The 21599-nt window shown below is 37.9% G+C and overlaps 1 protein-coding gene across 1 annotated transcript in view; it reads left to right on the top strand.

The window, feature by feature from the left end:
- The first annotated feature begins 586 nt into the window (after positions 1-586).
- Positions 587-21599, top strand: part of OSTM1 (osteoclastogenesis associated transmembrane protein 1) — a 32342-nt gene continuing 11329 nt past the window's right edge. The window contains exons 1-3 of the mRNA XM_021693142.1: positions 587-1068; positions 6099-6213; positions 15645-15742. Coding sequence (XP_021548817.1) covers positions 667-1068; positions 6099-6213; positions 15645-15742 — 615 coding nt within the window. The 5' untranslated portion in view covers positions 587-666. The remainder of the gene's footprint in view (positions 1069-6098; positions 6214-15644; positions 15743-21599) is intronic.

Below are 21599 nucleotides of genomic sequence, written 5' to 3' on the forward strand. Positions count from 1 at the left end.
GTTAAAAGAAAAAAAAGCTCGGAAGCCACTAGGCTCCACCACCCAAAATAATCAACAGATGTTATTACTCTTTCCAAATAGGATGAAGGAGGAAATTATGCTAAGAAACCACCAAGCAAAAACCTGCAAAGGCACCTGCCAGCAGGCTTTCTCAAGGAACTCACTCGTAATTCCCACGGCGGAGACCGTCCGGCTTTCTGCGGTGGGAAGTAACTCCTCAGACTTCTGGAACGCTGGGAACTCCCAAAGCGGTGGGCGACCGAGGGCCCAGATCCCCGAGATTCAATTGTCCGACGTGGTGGACGCCTGTAGTTACAGAGTGGGCGAGCCTCGGCTCGATGGTCCACAGCCTGACGCCACTCTCGGTCTCGCATCCTTTCAGTCAGGTGCCTGTAGCCGGCTGGGAGCGCGAACCGGCCTGTGTGTGCGCGCTTCCGCACGCGCGCCGGCCCGAGGGCCGCGAGAAGCTCTCGGCAGCCAATGGGGCGGGGCGCCGCGCGCCGAAGGCGGGGCCATGACGCGCGCGCCGAAGGCGGGGCCATGACGCGCGCGCCTCGTGACCCCGCTCGCGGCCTGCGCCGAGGAAGCCGGAAGCGGCGGCGGTCCCCGGCACCGGCTGGGGTTGGAGGCGCGGCAGTGAGTACCTTGGGGTTTGTGAACCCCGCAATGGGTCCGGACGCGACAGTCGCATGGCGGAGGTCGTTGCTTCTGCCGCGGCTGCTGCTGGTGCCGCTGCTGTGGTCGGGGCTGGCTCTGGGCGCTCTCGCCTTGGTCAGCAGCCCCCACAGGGTCCTTCACGACCTCCTGTCGGAGCAGCAGTTGCTGGAGGTGGAGGACTTGTCCCTGACCCTGCTGCAGGGCGGAAGACTGGGGCCGCTGTCACTACCCCCGGACCTGCCGGATCTGGATCCCGAGTGTCGGGAGCTGTTACTGGACTTCGCCAACAGCAGCGCAGAGCTGACCGGGTGTCTAGTGCGCAGCGCCCGGCCGGTGCGCCTCTGTCAGACCTGCTACCCCCTCTTCCAACAGGTCGCCAACAAGATGGACAACATCATTCGAGCAGTGGGGGTGGGTAGAGGAGCACACCTGGGACCTCCAGCGTGGAGGGTTGGGAAAGGAGGATGTAATGATGGTTTACTCTGGGGGCCTCAGTTTCCCTATTTGTAAGGAAAAGGGATTGGACTGGGACTGTGCAGTTTGGGGCATCAGAAGAGTGGGTGGCTTTATAAGTCTTGGAGTTTGGAGTTTTGCCTCCATGGCTGCTGTTGGGCATCTTCTTGATACATGTTTGCAGATAGGTGTGGCTGTTTTTCTTGGGGGTCCTGTGCCCTTAACCCTATCTTTCGTTTCCCTCCTTTACTGTCTTCACCCCACTCTGACACAGCTTCTTCCCATCTCTATCTGGTGTTCCCAGGAAGGACCCTTTCCTGAAACTCCAAGTAGAGGGGGGAAACAATAGTGTGGTAGTGCTTAGGAGGCTTGAGCTTTGTAGCCAGATAATATCAGATCCACCACTTTATAGCAGCTTGGGCTTGGATTAATTATCTTACAGTCTTAGTTTACTCCTCTGCAAAATGAAGAGACACAGCTGCCTGATGTGACTGTTACAAAGATTAAAAGAGATAACATGTGAGAGCTTATCTTAGTGATTAAGACAGTCTTTGGCTGGTCTGCCAGGAGTCCAGTTCCTATTAGCTGGCATATTCTGGGCAAGTTACTTACATCTCTATGCCTGTTTTCTTATCGATAAGATAAAAGGAGCTCTTAGAAAACTAGCATGTAGTAGTAGTTCTCAGTAAATGGGAGCTAAAATTTTAGGAAGTGGTATATCTGCCCTCCATTTTTGGTACTCTTAGCACTTTTCTGGTCATGTGGTAGGTCCTGTGAGGGGTTTAATAAAAAAGAGAAAGGGAGAGAATACATGTTCCTGCTAATAAGAAACTTATAGGGTCTAGAGCAGTAAAGGATAAGAGTGTTCAGGGCTGGTAGGAGTCATGAGGTGTGGGCTGGATATGCCTTGTAAAGGAAAAACATGAAGAATGACATTGGGATTGTGGAGAGGGAAAGTTCCTCTTGTATTGAGAGGACAAGTAGTCTCACGAAAATGTGATTGGAATTATTTCATAAATCATAGTTGATCTGACAAAATACGTTATATAGAGTTGCATCCTGCTTTAAGTCAACCTGATATTACTTAACAAATCTATTTTTTTTTTACATAAATAGGAAATTTATTTGCCTTAAATAAATTGTGTGGGCAATCTTTCGGTAAAGAGCTAGTTTTCAAGTTTGGAAAAAACAAGTAAAACCAATGAATCACTGAAGTAGCAATTAGTAAAAGTTCATTGTGCACACACCAAAAAGACAGTTTGCAAACTGGGAGCACTCAAACCAAAAGATGGAATGAGGCTCAGAGATGCATTGTTATAAAGCAATGTACATAGTATGCAAGGGTGACTGCACTAATTCTTCACAGGTTTGGTTTCAATATAGGAATTTTCTTTTTACTTTTCATAGGAATTTTCTTAAAGAGAATTGGTTAGTAATTACCTCATATCAATTTTGGGGAACAGTATAAGTCTGGTTTATGATTTTCAAAGAGATAAGCAAGAAGGGGCACAGGTCATGTTAGCCTCACTTGTCTTGCAAAGTAAGCTAAATTAAGCTTTTGTTTGTATGACTAAACTGGTTTTGTCTGATCAGGGAATGTTTAAGTCTGGTCTCCATTTGTATTTGATTTTAACATGGTTTAAATAAATTTAGCTTACCTGCAATATTTTTCAGGCATACTTCTATTAGGTATAGTAAGGTAGATGTATATCCCTATCCATCTATCTTTCTATGATTTAAAAATAAAGTACTCAAGACTTGTCCCTGTCACTATAGCAAGGAGTAATATGACATCATATTCTATTTTGAGCAATTAGGTGAGTTGTTTTATGGCCAAGATAATGAATCATGATGCAAAGTTTGGATCTTTTGAGGGAGCATATGCTTTCCTCATTTGTATAGATACTGTGGAATTAAGAAGCGGTTAAAAAATAACCCCAAACTCTAGTGGTACAGTATTATGGTCATCACCCAATCTGTGCTTGAATTTCCACATGAATTCCTCATTGCCCAAGAGAGGCTTGGTGGGGGGTGGGGGTGGGGCAGAAACTTCCTTCCTCTTATTTGTGCCCGTCATATTCTACCAGTGATCTGGGCACCAGGCTCACTTCACCTTTGTGTGAAAGGAAGAGAGTAAAGAGTTAAAAAAAAAAAAAGGCAGAAAAACCCTTTACTCAATCTGGATTTCCTCTCCAATTCATCCTAGACCTTGATCTCTTTCCTTTCCTTTCCTCAGTAGAGGTGGATGTGCTTTGTTGCTCAAAATCATAATTTCTATGGTTCTGAGGTACTTCATGGATTTAATAGGCTTTCTTGGATTGGTTTGGGAATTGAATCATCGTGTGTAATAATGAACTTATGGGAAAAAAGTGTTCTGAGTTTCTTAGAAGTGAACTTGAAGGAATCAGTTGTTCTTTGTGTGTGTGTGGGGGGGGTTATTTCTAGGGAGTAATGTATTTGACTCACATAGGCTCAATCTTTCCTTTAAGTCAGTTTAATCAGCAAGCACATGCTATTCTTAAATATTGGGCTGGTAAAACGATACAGAAGGAAAAGGAGGATAAGGCCCAACGTTCAAACTATCAGCATAGTTGGGGAAATAAACCTATTTTGAGAAAGAGAAAAAGAAAAAGGGAAAAAATCATCAATGTGAATGTTATATTTTGTACAATAGCAATTTACAGCAAAAGGGTTAAGGGAGATGTTGAATTAAAGAAGGGGACAGAGCAAGGTGGGGTTAATCAAAGAAAACCTATAAGCTGAATTTTGAATAAGATATCCTTTATCATCTCTTCAGGGTGAATCCATGTCCATGGATTGATTGAGAGAGGAGGGAAGTGTAACAAGGAGAAAAAGAATCAAAGGTAGAAATTTGCAAGCTATTTCTCTGGTACAGCAAGCTAATTCATTTAATTTAACAGAATTGTCTGATGAGAATTGTATTTTCTTGTCACTTCCTCTTGGAATTACTGAGATAAGGACCACATATAGTTTTATTACCTGAAGGTAAAGAATACAGTGATTTGTGAAACTTGAATGGTACAACTGACTGATTTCCTCTTCCTTAGAGTCATACTTTCTTCTTTTAGTATAAACCGATAGTGGTTTCATTGAGCTGTTCAGCATCCACAGAGAAGTTGCCAGGATGCTTTGACTCCCAAACTCTGAATTGCTTAGCTCTATCTCATTCTACTTGGTTTGTTTAAAATTTATATAAATAGGTATAGATATACAAAGATATGTATATATATTTATGTAGGTGCTAGTGATTAGAGGTGTGTACCTGGAACTGTTCAACATACTTATTAACTATAGACTGATAAATAAAGTCTTAGGAATATAGGGAGAAACTCAGAACATAGAATAACATAATAATCTGTCTTTCATTAGTGATCAGAAAATAATGCTTCTTATGCATTCATTCAAGAAAATTATTGAGTACCTAGTTACTAGGGATATAGCTGTGAATAAGCAGAGCTTGTCGTCTGGTAGGGAAAACAGATATTAAGCATATAATAATACAAGTAATTATTTAATTCAGGTGTGATAAGTGTTGCACAGTAAAAAACCCCAGATGCTACCAAAGCATATAAGGGAGCTGATCTTGACTAGGGCTGGTCGTAAGTTGAGTGGTCAGTGGTTAAAGCTGATATTTAAAATCTGAGCAGGTGTGGGGCAGAGGTGAGAAGGTATACATGTAAAAAGTAGCAGGTGTGAAGACTCTGAGTCTGGTGTGTTTGAGCACTAGAAAGAACTCAAAAGTACTATGAGCCAGGAGTAGACTAGTGATCTGAGCCTGAAGAAGTAGGTAGGTACCCGGTCATGTAGGCCTTATTAGGTATGTTAAGGGTTTTAGACTTTCATGTTGAAGCAGTGAGATGTTATTGACAGGTTTAATTCTGTAGAATGATGTGATCAGATTTGTACTTTAAACAATCATTCTGGTTACGTGAGAGAAAGTGGAGGGAACGGGATGGGGAGGGTAGGGGAAGAATACGTGTGCGAGATGAATTAAGAGACTCTTGCAGTGTTGTAAGAAATGGTGGCTAGGCTACATGGGGACCATTGTGATGGAGGGAAATGGATAGATTTCAGAGATATGTAGGAGGTAGAGTTGACAAGACTTGGTAGTTAACCTCTGGGGAGGTTCTTGAAGTTCCAGTGTTTATGGCATTATATTTTCTGTATCCTCAAAACTCCAGGATTCTTAGAGTGCCTGGTAAGTAAGTAGTAGGAGTTAAATAACTTTGAAAGAATGAAGGGTCAGCACGACTTAATTCCTTGCTTGGGGCAAAAGGGAAAAGAAATCGATAAGGATAAAATAATTTAGGAACTTGGATTTACTTTTTTGCATAGTGTGCGTTTCATTATTAAAATGATCTGTGGACAGCATATTCTATGTGGGTATAAACTATTTGGGTACAAATTTGTGTGTCCCATTTTTTTTGTGATTTATAAGGTTTTGAACTAAAAATTTCCCAGAAGATGAAACTTAAATATTTTGTAATCATTTACTCACCAGATTAAAGAAATTATGTAAATAGTATATGTTCATTGTAGAAAAATTTAGACAGTGTGAAAGAGGCAAAAATGAAAATGAAAATCACCATATTTCTGTTATTCAGAGATAACCAGTGCTACATTTTGATGAAAGCTTTCCAGAATTTTTTCCTATGTATAAAAAGTAAGAAATATGATGCACGCGGTTTGGGCCTAAGTGGTTGAGATTGTTCTATAGAAGCAAGTATTTATTTAAGAAGCAAAGATTTTCTTCCCTTGCCAATGAACCTGGTATCAATAAATATTTAGCTGCTTTTGTTTTATTACAGTTGTTATTAATGACATTATTATTTGATTATATCAGTCAAAATGTTAAATGCTTTTAATAAATATTTTAGTTATTTTTATAAGGGTTTTTTTTTTCCTAAAGCTTTTGTTTGGGAAGTCTAAAAATACTCAGATTGTATTTTTCTATCTTTTTGTTACAGAATACATCAGAGAGTCATAGTTGTGCCAAAAGTCTCTTAATGGCAGATAGAATGCAGATAGTTGTGATTCTGTCTGAGTTTTTTAATTCCACATGGCAGAAGGCAAATTGTGCAAGTAAGTAATTCTTTCATTTTCATGTTGCAGTTGTGATTCAATAGTACAGATGTCAGATTTTAGTGAATTTTAAGATCTTTGAAGCTAGATAATACTTTTTATTACTAAGTTTAAAGAACTACGATTAGCATCATGGTTTATTAGTGGGAATTACTTGGGCAAATATTGAAAGGCAGAAAAGTGTCGCAGTTGACAGGATGAATTTTGCAGTCAGACAGATCTGGCCTTGATTCTGAGCTCTGGCACTTCCTAACCCTGACTCACTTGCAGTCAGACCTTGGGCTTGTAACTTCACCTCTTGGACCTTCAGTTTCCTCATCTGATTTGGGGATGAATTGGGGATAATAATGGAACCTATCTTATAAAATTGTTTTTAGGATTAAATGAAAAAAATTGTGTAAAGAACTTAGCTGAGTAGCTGGCACATAATGTTGAAGAAATGTTAACTGTTTAATATAATAATAATTATGTTTATAATCTGTCAAATGGTGGTAATGGGAGATGGTAACATCTGTTCTACCAGTTTCGTGAGTTTATATGTATTTGTATAACACAGTGAGATCTATTTTCAGGCACTCTTTGGAAAAATTAAAACTATTTCAGTTTGTGTTTTGAATACCAGCTGTGTACTAGGCAGTTCTTACTTTCCGTGCCTTATAATTTAGTGAGGGAGAAAGCTATGTTTATAGGATAATCTAAGGCAGACAAATAAATGCTTTAATAAAGTTATAGAATTGTTGGGGGAAGTAGAAAATAAGTTGGGGAGAATTTGAAATGACTTCCTGGTGGAGGTAGCTTTTGATCCTATACCTTTATGGCTAGGTGTGATTTCAGTAAGTAGAGATGAGAGGAAGGACACTGCAGAGAACTAGGCATCATGGACAGAGACACAGAGGTGTAAAAGAGTAGTAGGTGTTCCAGGGTCTGGAAGCACAGTGGGAGGTAAAATTGGAAAAGGAAAATAGGACCTTGACTGATACAGTAGTTTATCATAAGCATTTTATTAAGAAATGGTTGTATATTACAGTATTTTGGACATTTACAATACACATGGAATATTAAAGGCAGTAAGAAGTACTACAGGTTAAAAAAATCTTTTTTAACATTTAACTTAGCACTTTCCAAGCTTTTTATTTTTTTATGTATTTCATTAAAAAATTATTGAAGTATAGTTGACCTACAGTGTTATATTAGTTTCAGGGGTGCAACTTAGTGATTCGACAGTTCTATACAATACTCAGTGCTCACCGCAGTAGCTACAGTCACCATCTGTAGCTTTTTTTCTTCTTTTTTTTTTTTACTACAAGGACCCTTTATTTTTTCTTTTTATGGAATCCCATTGGAAGAGGAAGAGAGAGACCAGTGAGGAAGTTATTACAAAATAGTTTAGGCAAGAAGCAAAGAAAACATAAAGTAGGGCATGGGCAGGAGAAATCCGCAGGATTAAAAACCTGTGTACCTGTCAGTCATTAATGAGTTTAACTTTTCTAAGGATTTGTCTTTTTGTTTAGTTCATATGAGAAAAACTAAATGGTAAAAAGACCCCTGCTAAATTTCTTTTCTTTGTAGTACATCATGGTATATTGAATATTGACTCTTCTAATTTTGTCTCTATTCAGATTGTCTGGTAATTTGAACAGAGGCTTGGCTGACAGTTACTTTTTTTTTTTTAAGAGCAAAAGCTTTACTTTTCTGGTGTAGAAGTTTCTAGTATAAATATGATTGAACAGTTTGCTTACCCTATATAGGAGAGCTATTTTTAAGTATTCTTAAGCCCTTAAATCCATTGATATAGGAAAAATATATTAATTATAATTAATTTTAAATTAATTAGAATAAATGGGATATATATTGGGGTTCACTTCTTTTGACTGGTGTGACTTAATTTTTTATACTTGAGATGTAAAGCATCTTTTTTTTAATTAAAGATTTTATTTATTTATTTGACACAGAGAGAGTGATAGAGAGAAAGAGAGCACAAGCAGGGGGAGCAGCAGAGGGAGAGGGAGAAGCAGACTCCCTGCTGAGCAGGGAGCCCGATGCAGGGCTTGATCCCAGGACCCCAGGACCATGACCCGAGCTGAAGGCAGACGCTTAACTACTGAGCCACCCAGGCGCCCCAAAGCATCTTTTCTTTAAAAGATGTTTTGTGACAAAGACTTCACTAATTCAAAGTAGCTTTTTTTTTCAGTTAGTTAAAAAAAGAAAGAAAACATTTTGCTGCATATTTACTTAATATGGTAGTTATAAAACTCTTTAGAATAAATTCTTAGGATAACTTTGCTTTTCTGTGAGCCATCCTATCTTGAAAATATTCCTTGATTGAACTTCTTTTGAAGAACAAATGAAATACTTACTTCCTAATTAAAATTAATTTGGTCACCTGACATGTGGTCAGGTGAAAGAAGCAGGGTGTTTTTATGCTATATACATGCTTGATATTATGGAAAGCTTAATCTTTTACTAAAAATATAAATGTAAAATATTCTATTTTTCCAAAGAACAATTAATACTACATAAAATTAAAACTAGATAATGTGAAAAAAAATTTTTAATAGAGTTGCACATTTTCTAGGAAAATGTAAATGCTCAGCAGTGATCTGGCATTAGGTTCTCATGAAATTGCATCTCTAGCAACCAGATCTATTAAACACTAATTTCATGGGATCTTTACTCTCAATCTCTCTCTCTCTCTTTTTTTTTTTTTTTTTTTTTTTTTTTAAAGATTTTATTTATTTATTTGAGACAGACAGAATGAGAGAGAGAGAGAGCACATGAGAGGGGGGAGGGTCAGAGGCAGAAGCAGGCTCCCTGCCGAGCAGGAGCCCGATGCGGGACTCGATCCAGGGACTCCAGGATCATGACCTGAGCCGAAGGCAGTCGCTTAACCAACTGAGCCACCCAGGCGCCCTCTCTCTTTTTTTTTTTAAGATTTATTTATTTATTTGAGGTGGGCAGGGGCAAAGGGAGAGGGAGAGAGAATCTTAATTCTCTCCGTGCTGAGTACAGAGCCAGACTCGGGGCTTGATCTCAGGACCATGAGATTACAACCTGAGCAGAAACCAAGAGCTGGATGCTTAACCAACGGAGCCACCCAGGCGCCCCCACTCTTTTATTTTCTTAATGAATGATAATAAAGGTTTCCACTTACTTGTGCACTTAAAAAGAAAATCTATTTCCTACCTATTCATTCATTGTTCTTTTAAATCATTGACCTTTAGAAATATGTAGAAGAATACAGGGATGTTTACTCCTTCAATAAATGGAAGACAACAGTCATGTTACAATTTTAAAGGAATTGTGCCTGGTCAGAAGTTTGCTTGGATGTTGTAATTTTGTACTGCAGGAAACTAGTAAATACTATTCTAAAATTGACTGTAGGAGACCAGAATATGCTACCCTAAAATATGCCTCTTTGGTATGAGGATAATTTTGAGCTGATTATTTTGATAAACAGCAGGCACAGGAGAAGCTCTGAACACAGAGTAGAAGTAACCATTTTATAAGGGAAATTTGTATTTATAAAGGAAATCTCCATGTAAGAGTATTTCCTTCTCTGTACCAAGAAACGGATGACTCTAACTCACAGGTGAATCTTAAAAATGGAAAAAGCAGGGACATACATCTACATAACAAACCTTACATTCATTTACAATGCTTCTCCTGGTCACTTCTTCATAACCAGCCTCCCTCATACTCTTCTTTCTTTGCTTTTAGCTGAAGGTGGTATATAAGCCTGAATTCTTAGCCATCTCTTTGAGTTACTCATTTTTCCTGTGTGTCTGCCATGTATATATGAGAGATACAAGTTAAACTATTGTTTGTCTTTCTCCTGTTATCTGTTTTTTGTTATAGGAACCCCAGCTGAGAACTTAGAAAGATAGAGGGAAAATTATTTTTCCTCTACAGTATATACATGAAAATCACAATACAGATTTTCAAAAAATTTTCTGGATTATTTGCCTTTTTATTTAAATACAAAGAAAAACAGTTTTCTCAGAATTTTTAATGAAATTATTAAACTCAAGCCACTAACCCATTTGTCTCCATTACCTTTTTGTGATGATCTAGTTATTAAATTTGCAAATACACCCTGATGGGTGAGGCCAGCAATAAGGATCTTTAATGGTGAATAATATGGAATCCATTCATTCTAGCACCTAAAAGATAAAATGGGAAGGGAAAAAATGGCAAAGTACAGTAGTACAAAGTATCAGTAGTACAAAAACTACTGATATGTTTAAAAAATTGTTTTTTGTTTTTTAAGATTTTATTTATTTATTTTGACAGAGAGAGACACAACGAGAGAGGGAACACAAGCAGGGGGAGTGGGAGAGGGAGAACAGGCTTCCTGCTGAGTGGGGAAGCCAGATGTGGGGCTCGATCCCAGGATCCTGGGATCATGACCTGAGCTGAAGGCAGATGTTTAACAATTGAGCCACCCAGTTGCCCCTTAAAAAATTGTTTTTAATGGAGAGTTAAACCAATATGTGATCCATTTTGTAAGAATGTATCTTTTGATAAAAAATGACTATTTTTTTCATCCTCTCTGCTAGCAAATGCAGAACTGTAATTATATTGGTAAAAATCTTTTTAAGTGAATTTAAGAGGCTATTTTTTAAAAAAGACTATTACTTAAAATATGAAAATACAAAAAAAAATTTAAAAAGATTATTAAAGGGGCACCTGGGTGGTTCAGTTGGTTGAATGCCCGACTCTTGGTATTAGCTCAGGTCATGGTCTCAGGGTTGTAAGATTGAGACCAGTGTTGTGCTGCATACTCAGTGTGGAGTCTTCTTGTCCCTCTCTGTCCCCATCTGCCCCTTCCCTCTCTCTCTCTCTCTTTCTTTCTCTAAAATAAATAAATAAATAAAATCTTAAAAAAGATTATTAAAAATGTAAAAATATAAAAGCTAAAATATTGTTTAAAAGAATATTATTAAAATGAATGCACTGCCAAAAACCACCTTTCCTTTCTACTTGATCTAGCTGTGGGTTGACACCTTGTCTCTGCAGTTTTTAGTTGATGAAAGGAAGGCTAGAAACCCAATAAAAAAGAGAGTGTCATCCATGTACCACTCCCATCTCTTTTATCTTTAGAATTCCTATGTCTTTGAATGATATTAGTCTTAGTAGGAAAGAAGGTTCTGGAAATTGATGGAGGCTTAAAAGAAATGTTAACAGCTCAGCTTTTCCAATTCACATTACAAATAACATGGAAACTAGTTCTTGTGGAGACTGCTAAGTAGTAAATATATCAATATTTCTCCTGCACAGAATTTTAAAGCTATTATCAAAAGTGTATTGTTGACACAGGGATAGCCTTATTATTGACACACTTCTAAGTTATCCTTTGCATCTGACAGTTGAATAATTAGCAGGTTCACAAGCTTTGATGAGACCATGGATTGTTTTATGGTAAAATGTTTTGGTTCTCTGTTTTCTCTTACTATGATAGACATAAGTTTAAGGTGTACAGTGTATTGATTGATCTGTTTTGTAAAATGATTATCACCATGGTGTGAGGTGTAATGTGTCACATAATTACCATTTCTTTTTTGTGGTGAGAATGTTTAAGATTTACTCTCTTAGCAACTTTCAAATATATAAGTATATAAGACAGTAAGTATTGCTAACTATAATTACCATGTTGTACATTAGATTCCTAGGACTTATCTTAAAACTGGAGGTTTGTATCCTTTGACCAACATCTCCCCATTTCCTCCAGCCCCTGGCAATCACCATTCTTCTCTTTCTATGAATTCAGCTCATAGTTGACTGTATATGCTGGGGTTTATTCCTGGACTCTGGATTCTGTTCCATTGGTCTCCTTTCCTGTGATAAGAGTTAATCTTACCAGGGCGCCTGGGTGGCTCAATTGTTAAGTATCTGCCTTCGGCTCAGGTCATGATCCCAGGGTCCTGGGATCGAGCCCCACATCGAGCCCCACATTGGGCTCCCTGCTCAGCGGGGAGCCTGCTTCTCCCTCTCCCACTCCCCCTGCTTGTGTTCCCTTTCTAGCTATCTCTCTCTCTCTGTCAAAAAAATAAATAAAATCTTAAAAAAAAAAAAAAGTTAATCTTACCTAGTTGATAAAACTCCCAGGGAAGGGATTTATGATGATTGAGTTTCGTTTGGAACATCTGTCTTTAGGTAGATAAGGGCAATTCACAGAAAGCTATCTGTGTTTGCTATTTTTCAAGTGACTTTAGCTCAAAATAATCCTTAAGGCAAAGAGGCATATTTTAGGAAAGACATATTCTATCACCCTTCACTTACTGTGTCTTAATTCTTTAAAAGTCAATATTAAGGAACGCCTGAGTGGCTCAGTCGGTTAAACCAGCTCAGGTCCTGATTCTGGAGTCTGGGGATCGAGCCCACATTGGACTCTCCCCTCGGCAGGGAGTCTGCTTCTCCCTCTGCCCTTCCCCCTGCTGGTGCTCTCTCTCTCTCTCTCTCTCACTCACTCTCACTCTCTCTCACTCACTCTCTCTCTCCAAATAAATGAAAACTTAAAAAAAAAAGTCAATAATAAAACTTCATGGTTAACCAAAAGTTCAGTTAAGCAGAACCCCTATTTCTCATTTTATCTATGTGGTAATTTACTAAGCATTAGACTCACTTATTTGTATCTTAAAATTTAAAAAAGTCTTTGTTTTCGTACTCATTAAACTTTATTATATTCTTCAGGTACAAAGTTCTCACAGTTTATACTATATTTTCTGAAGCTTGCCCTATTTTTCAGAAATTGGTGATTGTCTCTGTTGTTTTCTATAAAACTAATTTTGTAAAACAGCAGAGATCTTTATACAAACTCCTAATGGATGCCAAATACTTTATCTAAAGATGCTAATAATTTCCGTCATGATATCAACTTGAATCCTCCACACCTTTAAGAATGCTTCTTGAGCTGATGCTTGAGCCCTCACTGAGAAAGAAGCTATGCTAATCTGTCCTTGATGAGGCTGCATTGATTATCTGAGATGTGGAAAATTCATAATAACCACTTCACTTAGTGCTTACAGGAAGCTTTATTATTACTAATATTCCTTAACTTACTAATTTCTAAAATATATAGCTTCTCACTGCTTATAACATTATGCTCCCAATTCCTACAAAAGCATAAAAGAGGAATTTTAGTGGACTTCCTTTATTTTAAATCAGAAAGTCAGGGCTCTTTAATAATGAAGACATTTTAAATCGTATTGTATAAATGAACTCCTTTGTGCTTTATAATACCACTCTCTAATGATCATTGAAAAAATTTGATGGTACTGCATTAATGTGGTACTTAACAAGGTGACCAGTCTATATTAGCGTTTAGTTTAATTTTCAAGTTATTTTAAATGAAAAGGAATGGTTGTCAGTAAAATAGAAGAGATTAAATTCTTTTGTTCAGAGGAAGCTTCCTTTATAAATTATTTTTTTATTTGTTTTTATTTTCCATAATTATCCTATAAATTACTTCTTTATAAAGAAATTATTTCAGTTACATACTGTAGAGAAGAAATTGCCACTGTTCTCTCACATTCATGTGCTTTATACTGCTGCTGTAGGCAGTCCGGGGACCCCCACACACCCAGCTATCCCTATACTGTATGTCAGTTGCCGTGACATGGCTCATTAACATAGATGTGCAATTGCTATGGATGAAATTGTATTCCCACTACTCCCTGCAAAATGTCAACTACAAAAACAGAAAACCTGATTAATCTTTTAGGCCAGTATACTAATACTCTGCATATTTTCCTGCTTCTGCTGGTTCCCAGTGGCTAATATGCCAGGGGCACCTGGGTGGCTCAGTCGGTTAAGCAGCCAACTCTTGATTTTGGCTCAGGTCATGATCTCAGGGTTGTGAGATTGGCCCTGAGTCCAGCATGGAGTCTACTTGAGACTCTCTCTCGCTTTCTCTCCCTCCCTCCTTCTGCCCCCCCACCTCCCACCCCCACGCTCTCTCTCAAATAAATAATCTTTTAAAAAAATAATAGTCTATATGCCAAAGAGGCATATTTTGAGGGGGCTATATTCTAGTACCTTTCACTACCTATTTGATCTATCTCTTATCCATTGAATTCTTTGTTTGCATTGCTACCTTTCTCCTTGATAATTGCAATAGCTTCTTATCCTGTCTCCACTCCCAGTTGAGAGAGATCATATTAGATGTCCCTGAGTGGGTATAATATACAGCCGTCAGTTGAAATTAAGGACAAGAAGGGCACCTGGGTGGCTCAGATGGTTAAGCGTCTGCCTTCGGCTCCGGTCATGATCCCGGGGTCCTGGGATCAAGTCCCACATCGGGCTCCCTGCTCCTTTGGAGCCTGCTTCTCCCTCTGCCTCTCTGTCTCTGTCTCTCATGAATAAATAAATAAAATCTTTAAAAAAAAAAAAAAAGAAATTAAGGACAAGAGTAGGGTGGAGTAGGTACTAGAGAATAGAAAATATTTGGAATGTTCCTTGTGGAATAATTGGTAGGGTGTCTACAAGGATTGTTTTGTGGCCCTGAGATTAGCATTGGAATTGAGTCCCTTAATTATAACCTTAGAATTTTCTATAATAATGTGCCACAAACAGAATTGGGAGTAGAGAAAGTAACCGGAGGTTGTCCAGGATTAGAGATGTTTTTGAGTATTTGGAATGTAAGGAGGCCAAGGACTCTGAAAGAGTGAGATTGAAATGGCTGACCCCAAGTTTCAGGATATGAAGCCAGGCACTTGCACCTATATCCTAGATGCATAGAAACCAAGAAGAATGAACTTGAGCTAATGTTAAGCAAGAGTATCAAGTTGCAGAGGAGTATCATTTATTTTAGATTTTAAAAAACATGTAAAATAATTCTTTTTATTTCCAGACTTTACTTAAAGCCCCTCTATCAGTATTTTAGGCAAAATTCTTACCAGCTTGTTTCTTGGTCCCACAACTCAATAGATTTGAAAGAGCAAATTGAAAAAGCTGACCCTGTTAGGTGCAGTAGAAGTGAAGGTGGAAGAGACACAGAACTACTAAATTTGATACAAAAAAGGATCAAAAAGCATATGAATTTAGGTTAAATTAATGTAAGATAAACAGTCTGATGCATAAACAGCACTAAGAGTACCCTTATTAAGTCAGCATTTGGTAGCTGAAGTTCATGATTAAGACTTCGCAGCATATCAGAAATCAATTTAAATTTTATTTGGTGTATTTTCATAAAGAGAGGAGAGTGATTATTCTAAGGTTTTTGTGAAAATGGTTATGATGTAAAAAAATATCTTTTAGGAACTAGAAGGGGTAAGCTTCATGTATTTGGAAAATTCTCTTATGTGGAACACATAATGCTTGTTTGAATAAAGAAATACTATAGTTTGAAACAGAAGATGATTGCTTGAGAGATAAATGACAGTTTATAATTGTTGCTGGAGATATATTAACATACGTTTCTGTTTTTTTGACAGATTGTTTAACGAACAAAAGTGAAGAATTATCAAATAGCACACAAAACTTCCTCAGTCTGTTTAATCAAACCTTGACCTGCTTTGAGCATAACCTCCAGGTATTTTTTTATGATACTTGAAATTAAAATGCTGCCTTGTACAAAGGCATAATAGATAATTCAACAAATTTTTTTAGCATTAATTGTTGTTATTTATCTGTACACACAATGTAGGAGAGTAAGTAGACCTGGATTTCTGCTAAGTTCTTAATATTACTAGCCTTTAAGAAAATCATCAAAACTTTAGTTGTCTTATTTGTAAGGTGGGAACAGTAAAATCTATCCTGCCTACCTTCAAGTATTTCATAGTGAGGATCCGATGAGATATTGAGGATGAACACAGTAATTTGGGTGTATGATTGTTTACTTAAAACACAATGTTGTTCTATCTGACCGTAATTTATCTTGACTTTGCTTATGCAATAAGGTATTATGTATGCAGTATATGATTCTGTCCACAGGCAGCTTATTCTCTGCCTCCATATTTGTTTAACTATATTTTACCTACTTTATTATTACTATTATTTTTTTAAAGACTTTATTTATTTATTTGACAGAGAGAGAGACAGCGAGAGCAGGAACACAAGCAGGGGAGTGGGAGAGGGAGAAGCAGGCTTCCCGTGGAGTGGGGAGCCCGATGCGGGGCTCGATCCCAGGACCCTGGGATCATGACCTGAGTCGAAGGCAGACGCTTAACAACTGAGCCACCCAGGCGCCCCTATTTTACTTACTTTAAAAGGCACTGTTTAGTAAGGTAACTGAATTACAGTGTAAAAGGTAACCTTTAAGAAACCTACCCTTGGGGTGTCTGACTGGGTCTGTAGAGCATGTGACTCTTAATCTCAGGGATGTGAATTCAAGCCCCATGTGGGATGTAGAGATTACTTAAAAAATAAAATCTTAAAAAAAAAAAAAAAGAAACCTATTCTTTTTGGTTTTTGTTCTCTCCACCTCTGACCCTTGAATGTTGGTATTAGAACTTTTCTGGTGGTGTGGTGAGGGGTGAGATTGGAACTCTGATAAAATCCTAGATTTAAAAACTGCTTAACAAGTAAGTAATCCCCACAAATAGATGTAAACATGTTTAGTATAAGAATGTATGATTTCGTCTTTAATCAATGTGATGACACAGAATTATGAATTTCCCTGAGAATAATAAGAATTATTAGATAAGCAATTCCCAAGAAATGTTCTGCAAGGTGTAAATACATGGCCCATAAGAAAAGGTTTAGTGTTCTGATAAGGTTGGGAAATGCTTTACTACAGGACTTTAGAATTTTAGTGGACTAATGTATGTTGTAAAACTCCAAATGGTAATTTTTGCATACAAGTCTATTTGACCAGTTACTCTTTGGTGTAAGTGTTCTGATGAATGTTTTAGGGAAATTAACATTTTTCCTGAGATGTTAGTTGCAAATATTTTTTCCTAGTTGTTTATTTTTTTTATTGTGCTTTTCTTTTTGTTATGAGGAAAATTTTAATTTTTATATTATCAGATTTATCAAAAACATTTTAATAGCTTGCAGACTTGGTGTCACATTAGAAGGTTTTTCCCACTTTGCAATTATTTTTAAAATTTCTCCTGTGATTTCTTTTAGTAATTTTATGATCTCATTTTCTGCATTTAAACATCTTTTCTCTATTTATTTTGGTGTAAGATGAGAGGCATAGCTCCAACCCTTTTTTCCTGATGAAATGAATTGTAGAAGCAAGTAAAAAAAGACATTCAATCGTTTTAAGATTTTATTACAATTGCATTATATTTTAGATTCATCAGTTGGAAATAATTGACATGTTTATGATACTGAGCTTTCCTATCTAGGAATATGGTATATTCTCTTTTTATTGTGGTAAAATAGAATATGAAATTTACCATGTTACCATTTTAAGTGTACAGTTCAGTGGAATTAAGTACATTCGCATTGTTGTGCAACTATCACCACCATTCATCTCCAGAAAATTTTCAGACTCAAGCTCTGTATCCATTAAGCAATGATTTCCCATGTCCTCCTCCTCTAGCCCCCAGTAACCACCATTATTCTCTATTTTTTTAATGTCCTCTAGCACAGTCTTACCGATTTACTTAAATTTTGTATAGGTTTTATACATTTCCGACGTTTATTCCAAGGTATTGTATCGCTTTTGGTGCCATTGTGAATGACATCTTTTCTTCCCCCACTACAGATTTTCACTGGTTACTTTCTTTTAAAATTTTTATTTTGGAATAATTTTAGATTTACAGAAAAGTTGTATAGGTAATGCAGAATTGCTGTATATCGCTGACCTAGTTTTCCCAGATGTTAGCCTATGTTACCATGGTATATTTGTCAAACCTAAGAAATCAACATTGGTAACTGTTAACTAAATGCCAGACTTTATTCTGATTTTACCACTTTTTCCACCAATGTCCTTTTTCTGTTTAAGAATCCATTCCAGGATAACAAGTAACTGGTCACACCTTAAAATTTCTATCATATATGTAGCTACATTCCCTTTCTTATTCCAAATGCTATTTTTTTTTTGAGTTCTTTCTTCCCTTGAGTTTTCTTTAGGCTTGTTAAATGTACTTTCATTTTTATTGATCTTTCCAAAAACTTGTGTTTGGTTTTATTTATTTATTTATTAGTTCCTGGGGTTTTTTTTTTAATGTGTTTGTTTATTCTTTTCCATTTATTAATTCCTCCTATAATCTTTTGATTAATTTTGTCTTTTTTCTAGTTCTTTCAATTGAAGGTTAATTTATTTCCAGCTTTTCTTGTTCAACAATAAAATAATTTTCAGATTGTAAAGTTTATCACTTTGGCCTTTCCAATAATAGATTCTGATAAAAAAGGATTACATTGAGTTTATTTCTAAATTTCCAATTTTAATTTTGATTTGTTCTTTGACTTAAGAGTTCTTTGGAAGATTATTTTTTAATAGGAGTGACATGATTTCTTTTGTTTATTTTTATTAGTACATCTCAAGTTTTATTGAAATTGTGACCAGTAAATGTAGCCTGTCTACATTTTGGAATTTACTGAGATATCTCTGTGATGTAATAATTATTAAAAATGTTTATTTTTTTAAAAGAATTATTTATTTTAGAGAGCACAAGCAGAAGGGGCAGAGGGAGAGGGAGAGAGAATCTCAAGCCGACTCTGCACTGAGGGTGGAGCCTGACGTGGGGCTTGATCCCAGTACCCTGAGATCATGATCTGAGCCGAGACCAAGGGTCGGACGCTTAACCAGCTGAGCTACCCAGGCTCCCCTGAAGGTTTCATTATATAGGCATGATTGGTTAACTGGTGATTAACTCCGTCTCCAGCTCCTCTTCCCTCCTTAGAGGTCAGAGGTGGGGCTGAAAGTTCCAACCCCCTAATCATGCTTTGGTCTTTCTTGTGACCAGCCTTCATTCTGAAGCTGTATAGGGACACCCAGCCACCAGCCATCTCATTAGCATACAGAGGCACTCTTTTTACTCTGGATATTCCAAAGGCTTTAGGAGCTATGTGCCAGAAACCAGGGACAAAGACCAAATATCTGTTTCCCATTATACCACACTTAGCCTCCTGCAGTCTGTGACCATTTTTCAGTCTTTCCCTGTTTCTCATGACTGATAATTTTGAGGAATACTAGTCAAATATTTTATAGAATGTCCCTCAATTTGGGTTTGTCTAATGTTTCTCTCATGGTTACACTAGGACTGTGGGTTTTGGGGAAGAACACTAGAGAAGTGAAGTACCTTTCTCATCACATCCTGTCAGAGATACACGCTATCAACATGGTTTATCCCTGATGGTGTTATCCTGATCACCTGGAGAGGGTAGTGCTTGCCAGGTCTCTTTAATGGAAAGTTACCTTTTTCTTCCTCTTTGCATATTCTATTCTTTGGAACCAAGTTACTAAGTAACAGGAATGGGGGTGGGGAAATTAAGCTTTAAGTCCTGGAGGGGTGAGCATTTACTTAAATTATTTAGAAATCTTTCTGTAAGGAAGATTTGCCACTTCTTCCACATTTATTTATTTATATCAATATGGGCTCATGGACATTTATTTCATACCTTGGGCTGTAATTAATTTTTAAAAGTTCTCTCCTGGGGTGCCTGGGTGGCTCAGTAGGTTAAGCGTCTGCCTTTGGCTCAGGTCATGGTCCCAGCGTCCTGGGATAAAGCCCCGCATGGGGCTCCCTGCTCAGCGGAGAGTGTGCTTCTCCCTCTCCCTGTGCTGCTCCCCCTGCTTGTGCTCTCTCTCTCTGTGTCAACTAAATAAATAAAATCTTAAAAAAAATAAAAGTTCTCTCCTATTTGCTGAATGAATTCTTTTTCATTAGGACATTTACTCTGCTGTCTATTAATCTGTTTTCCCTTTGAATCATTTTACTTGCTTGTTTTTTTTTCTTGTTTATTTTGTTTTCTTTTTATGTCCGTCGTTAGCCTCATCTTTATTTATTTATTTATTTTTAAGGATTTTATTTGAGAAAGTGAGAGCAAGAGAGAGCATGAGTGGGGAGAGAGGCAGAGGGAGAGGGAGAAACAGACTCCCCACCGAGCAGGGAGCCCAATGCGGGGCTCCATCCCAGGACCCTGAGATCATGACCTGAGCTGAAGGCAGATGCTTAACTGACTGAGCCACCCAGGCACCCCTCATCTTACTTTCTTATGTGCTTATGTGGTCAATGTAATAGGATGATTGTACCAGGTTGGGAGAGCTGGAAGCAATCTCCCTCTTTCTCCATATAGAGTTTGGTTTCTGTAGCTTGGCTTTCAGAAGTTCCCTTAAGCAGGCACTATGCACTCACTTCAACAAATGTTTGTTGGGTGCTGATTATGTGCACGGAGGCAGTGTTCTGGGCACTGAGGATAGAGCAGTAAACAAGACAGGTAAGATTTCTGTTCTTATGAACTATATCCTAGTAGGGGTAAGATTAATAACAAAGAAATGAAGTAATTAAGAGTCATGAGTCCTGGAAAAGGAGTGTAGTGTACTACTTTAGATAGGGTGGGCAGGGAGTACCTCCGAGCAGGTGAATTTTGAGATGATCTAAAGTTTGAGATAGTCAGCCACTGGAATAATGTTTTCCTTAGAAGCAAGGATAAAGGCTGTGGGGAAGAGAATAAGCTTGGTATGTGCAAGGAATAGGAAGAAGGCCTGTTTGGCTAGAGCACAGTGAGCACATGTGAATGAGATATGGGGAGATAGGCAGAGGCCAAATCATGTAGAGCTGTGCAGAACAAAGGAAGAAATATGGATTGAATTTTAAGCACAAGGGGAAGCCATTTAAATCAGGAATGTGACATGATATGAGTTGCATGTTAAAATAGCATTCTGGCTGCCCTGTGGAGAAACTCAGTTGAACCTAGGCAAGAATGGAAAGAAGGAACCTAATTAAGAGGCTGTCACAGGAGAGAGATGGTGTGGACTGGGGTACTGACTGCAGTGTTGGAGAAACAGATCAGTTCAGGCTATATTTTGGAAGTATATCTAAGAGGACTTGCTGATAGATTGGGTAATTCCTGAGAGTGGTTGCGGCTGATCAGAAAAGGAAGAAGAACCAGGGTTATCCTAGGCTTTTGGCTCTGAGTAGCTGAGAGGATGATGGGGCCACAGGAAAGACTGGTTGTAAGGGATTGGGGATTAAGAATTCTGTTTTGAACAAGTTAATATAAAATAGCTATTAAGTATCTAAATTGAAATGTCAGATAGTGTTATAAATGAAACTGGAGCTCAGGGGAGAAGTGTGAGCTGGAGAGAGAGATTTGAGAATCATCAGATCAGGTACAGATAATATTTAAAGCCATGAGACCGAATATGAGTGAGTAAAGTTATAATGATAATAAAGAAGCCCCAAAGACGGAGTCCTGGGGATATCCAGTGTTTTGTAGGGGGTGTGTGTGTGTGTGTGTGTGTGTGTGTGTGTGTGTGTGTGTGTGTGTGT

This window comes from Neomonachus schauinslandi, chromosome 8 (assembly GCF_002201575.2).
Source record: "Neomonachus schauinslandi chromosome 8, ASM220157v2, whole genome shotgun sequence".
NCBI classification, from domain to species: Eukaryota; Metazoa; Chordata; class Mammalia; order Carnivora; family Phocidae; genus Neomonachus; species Neomonachus schauinslandi.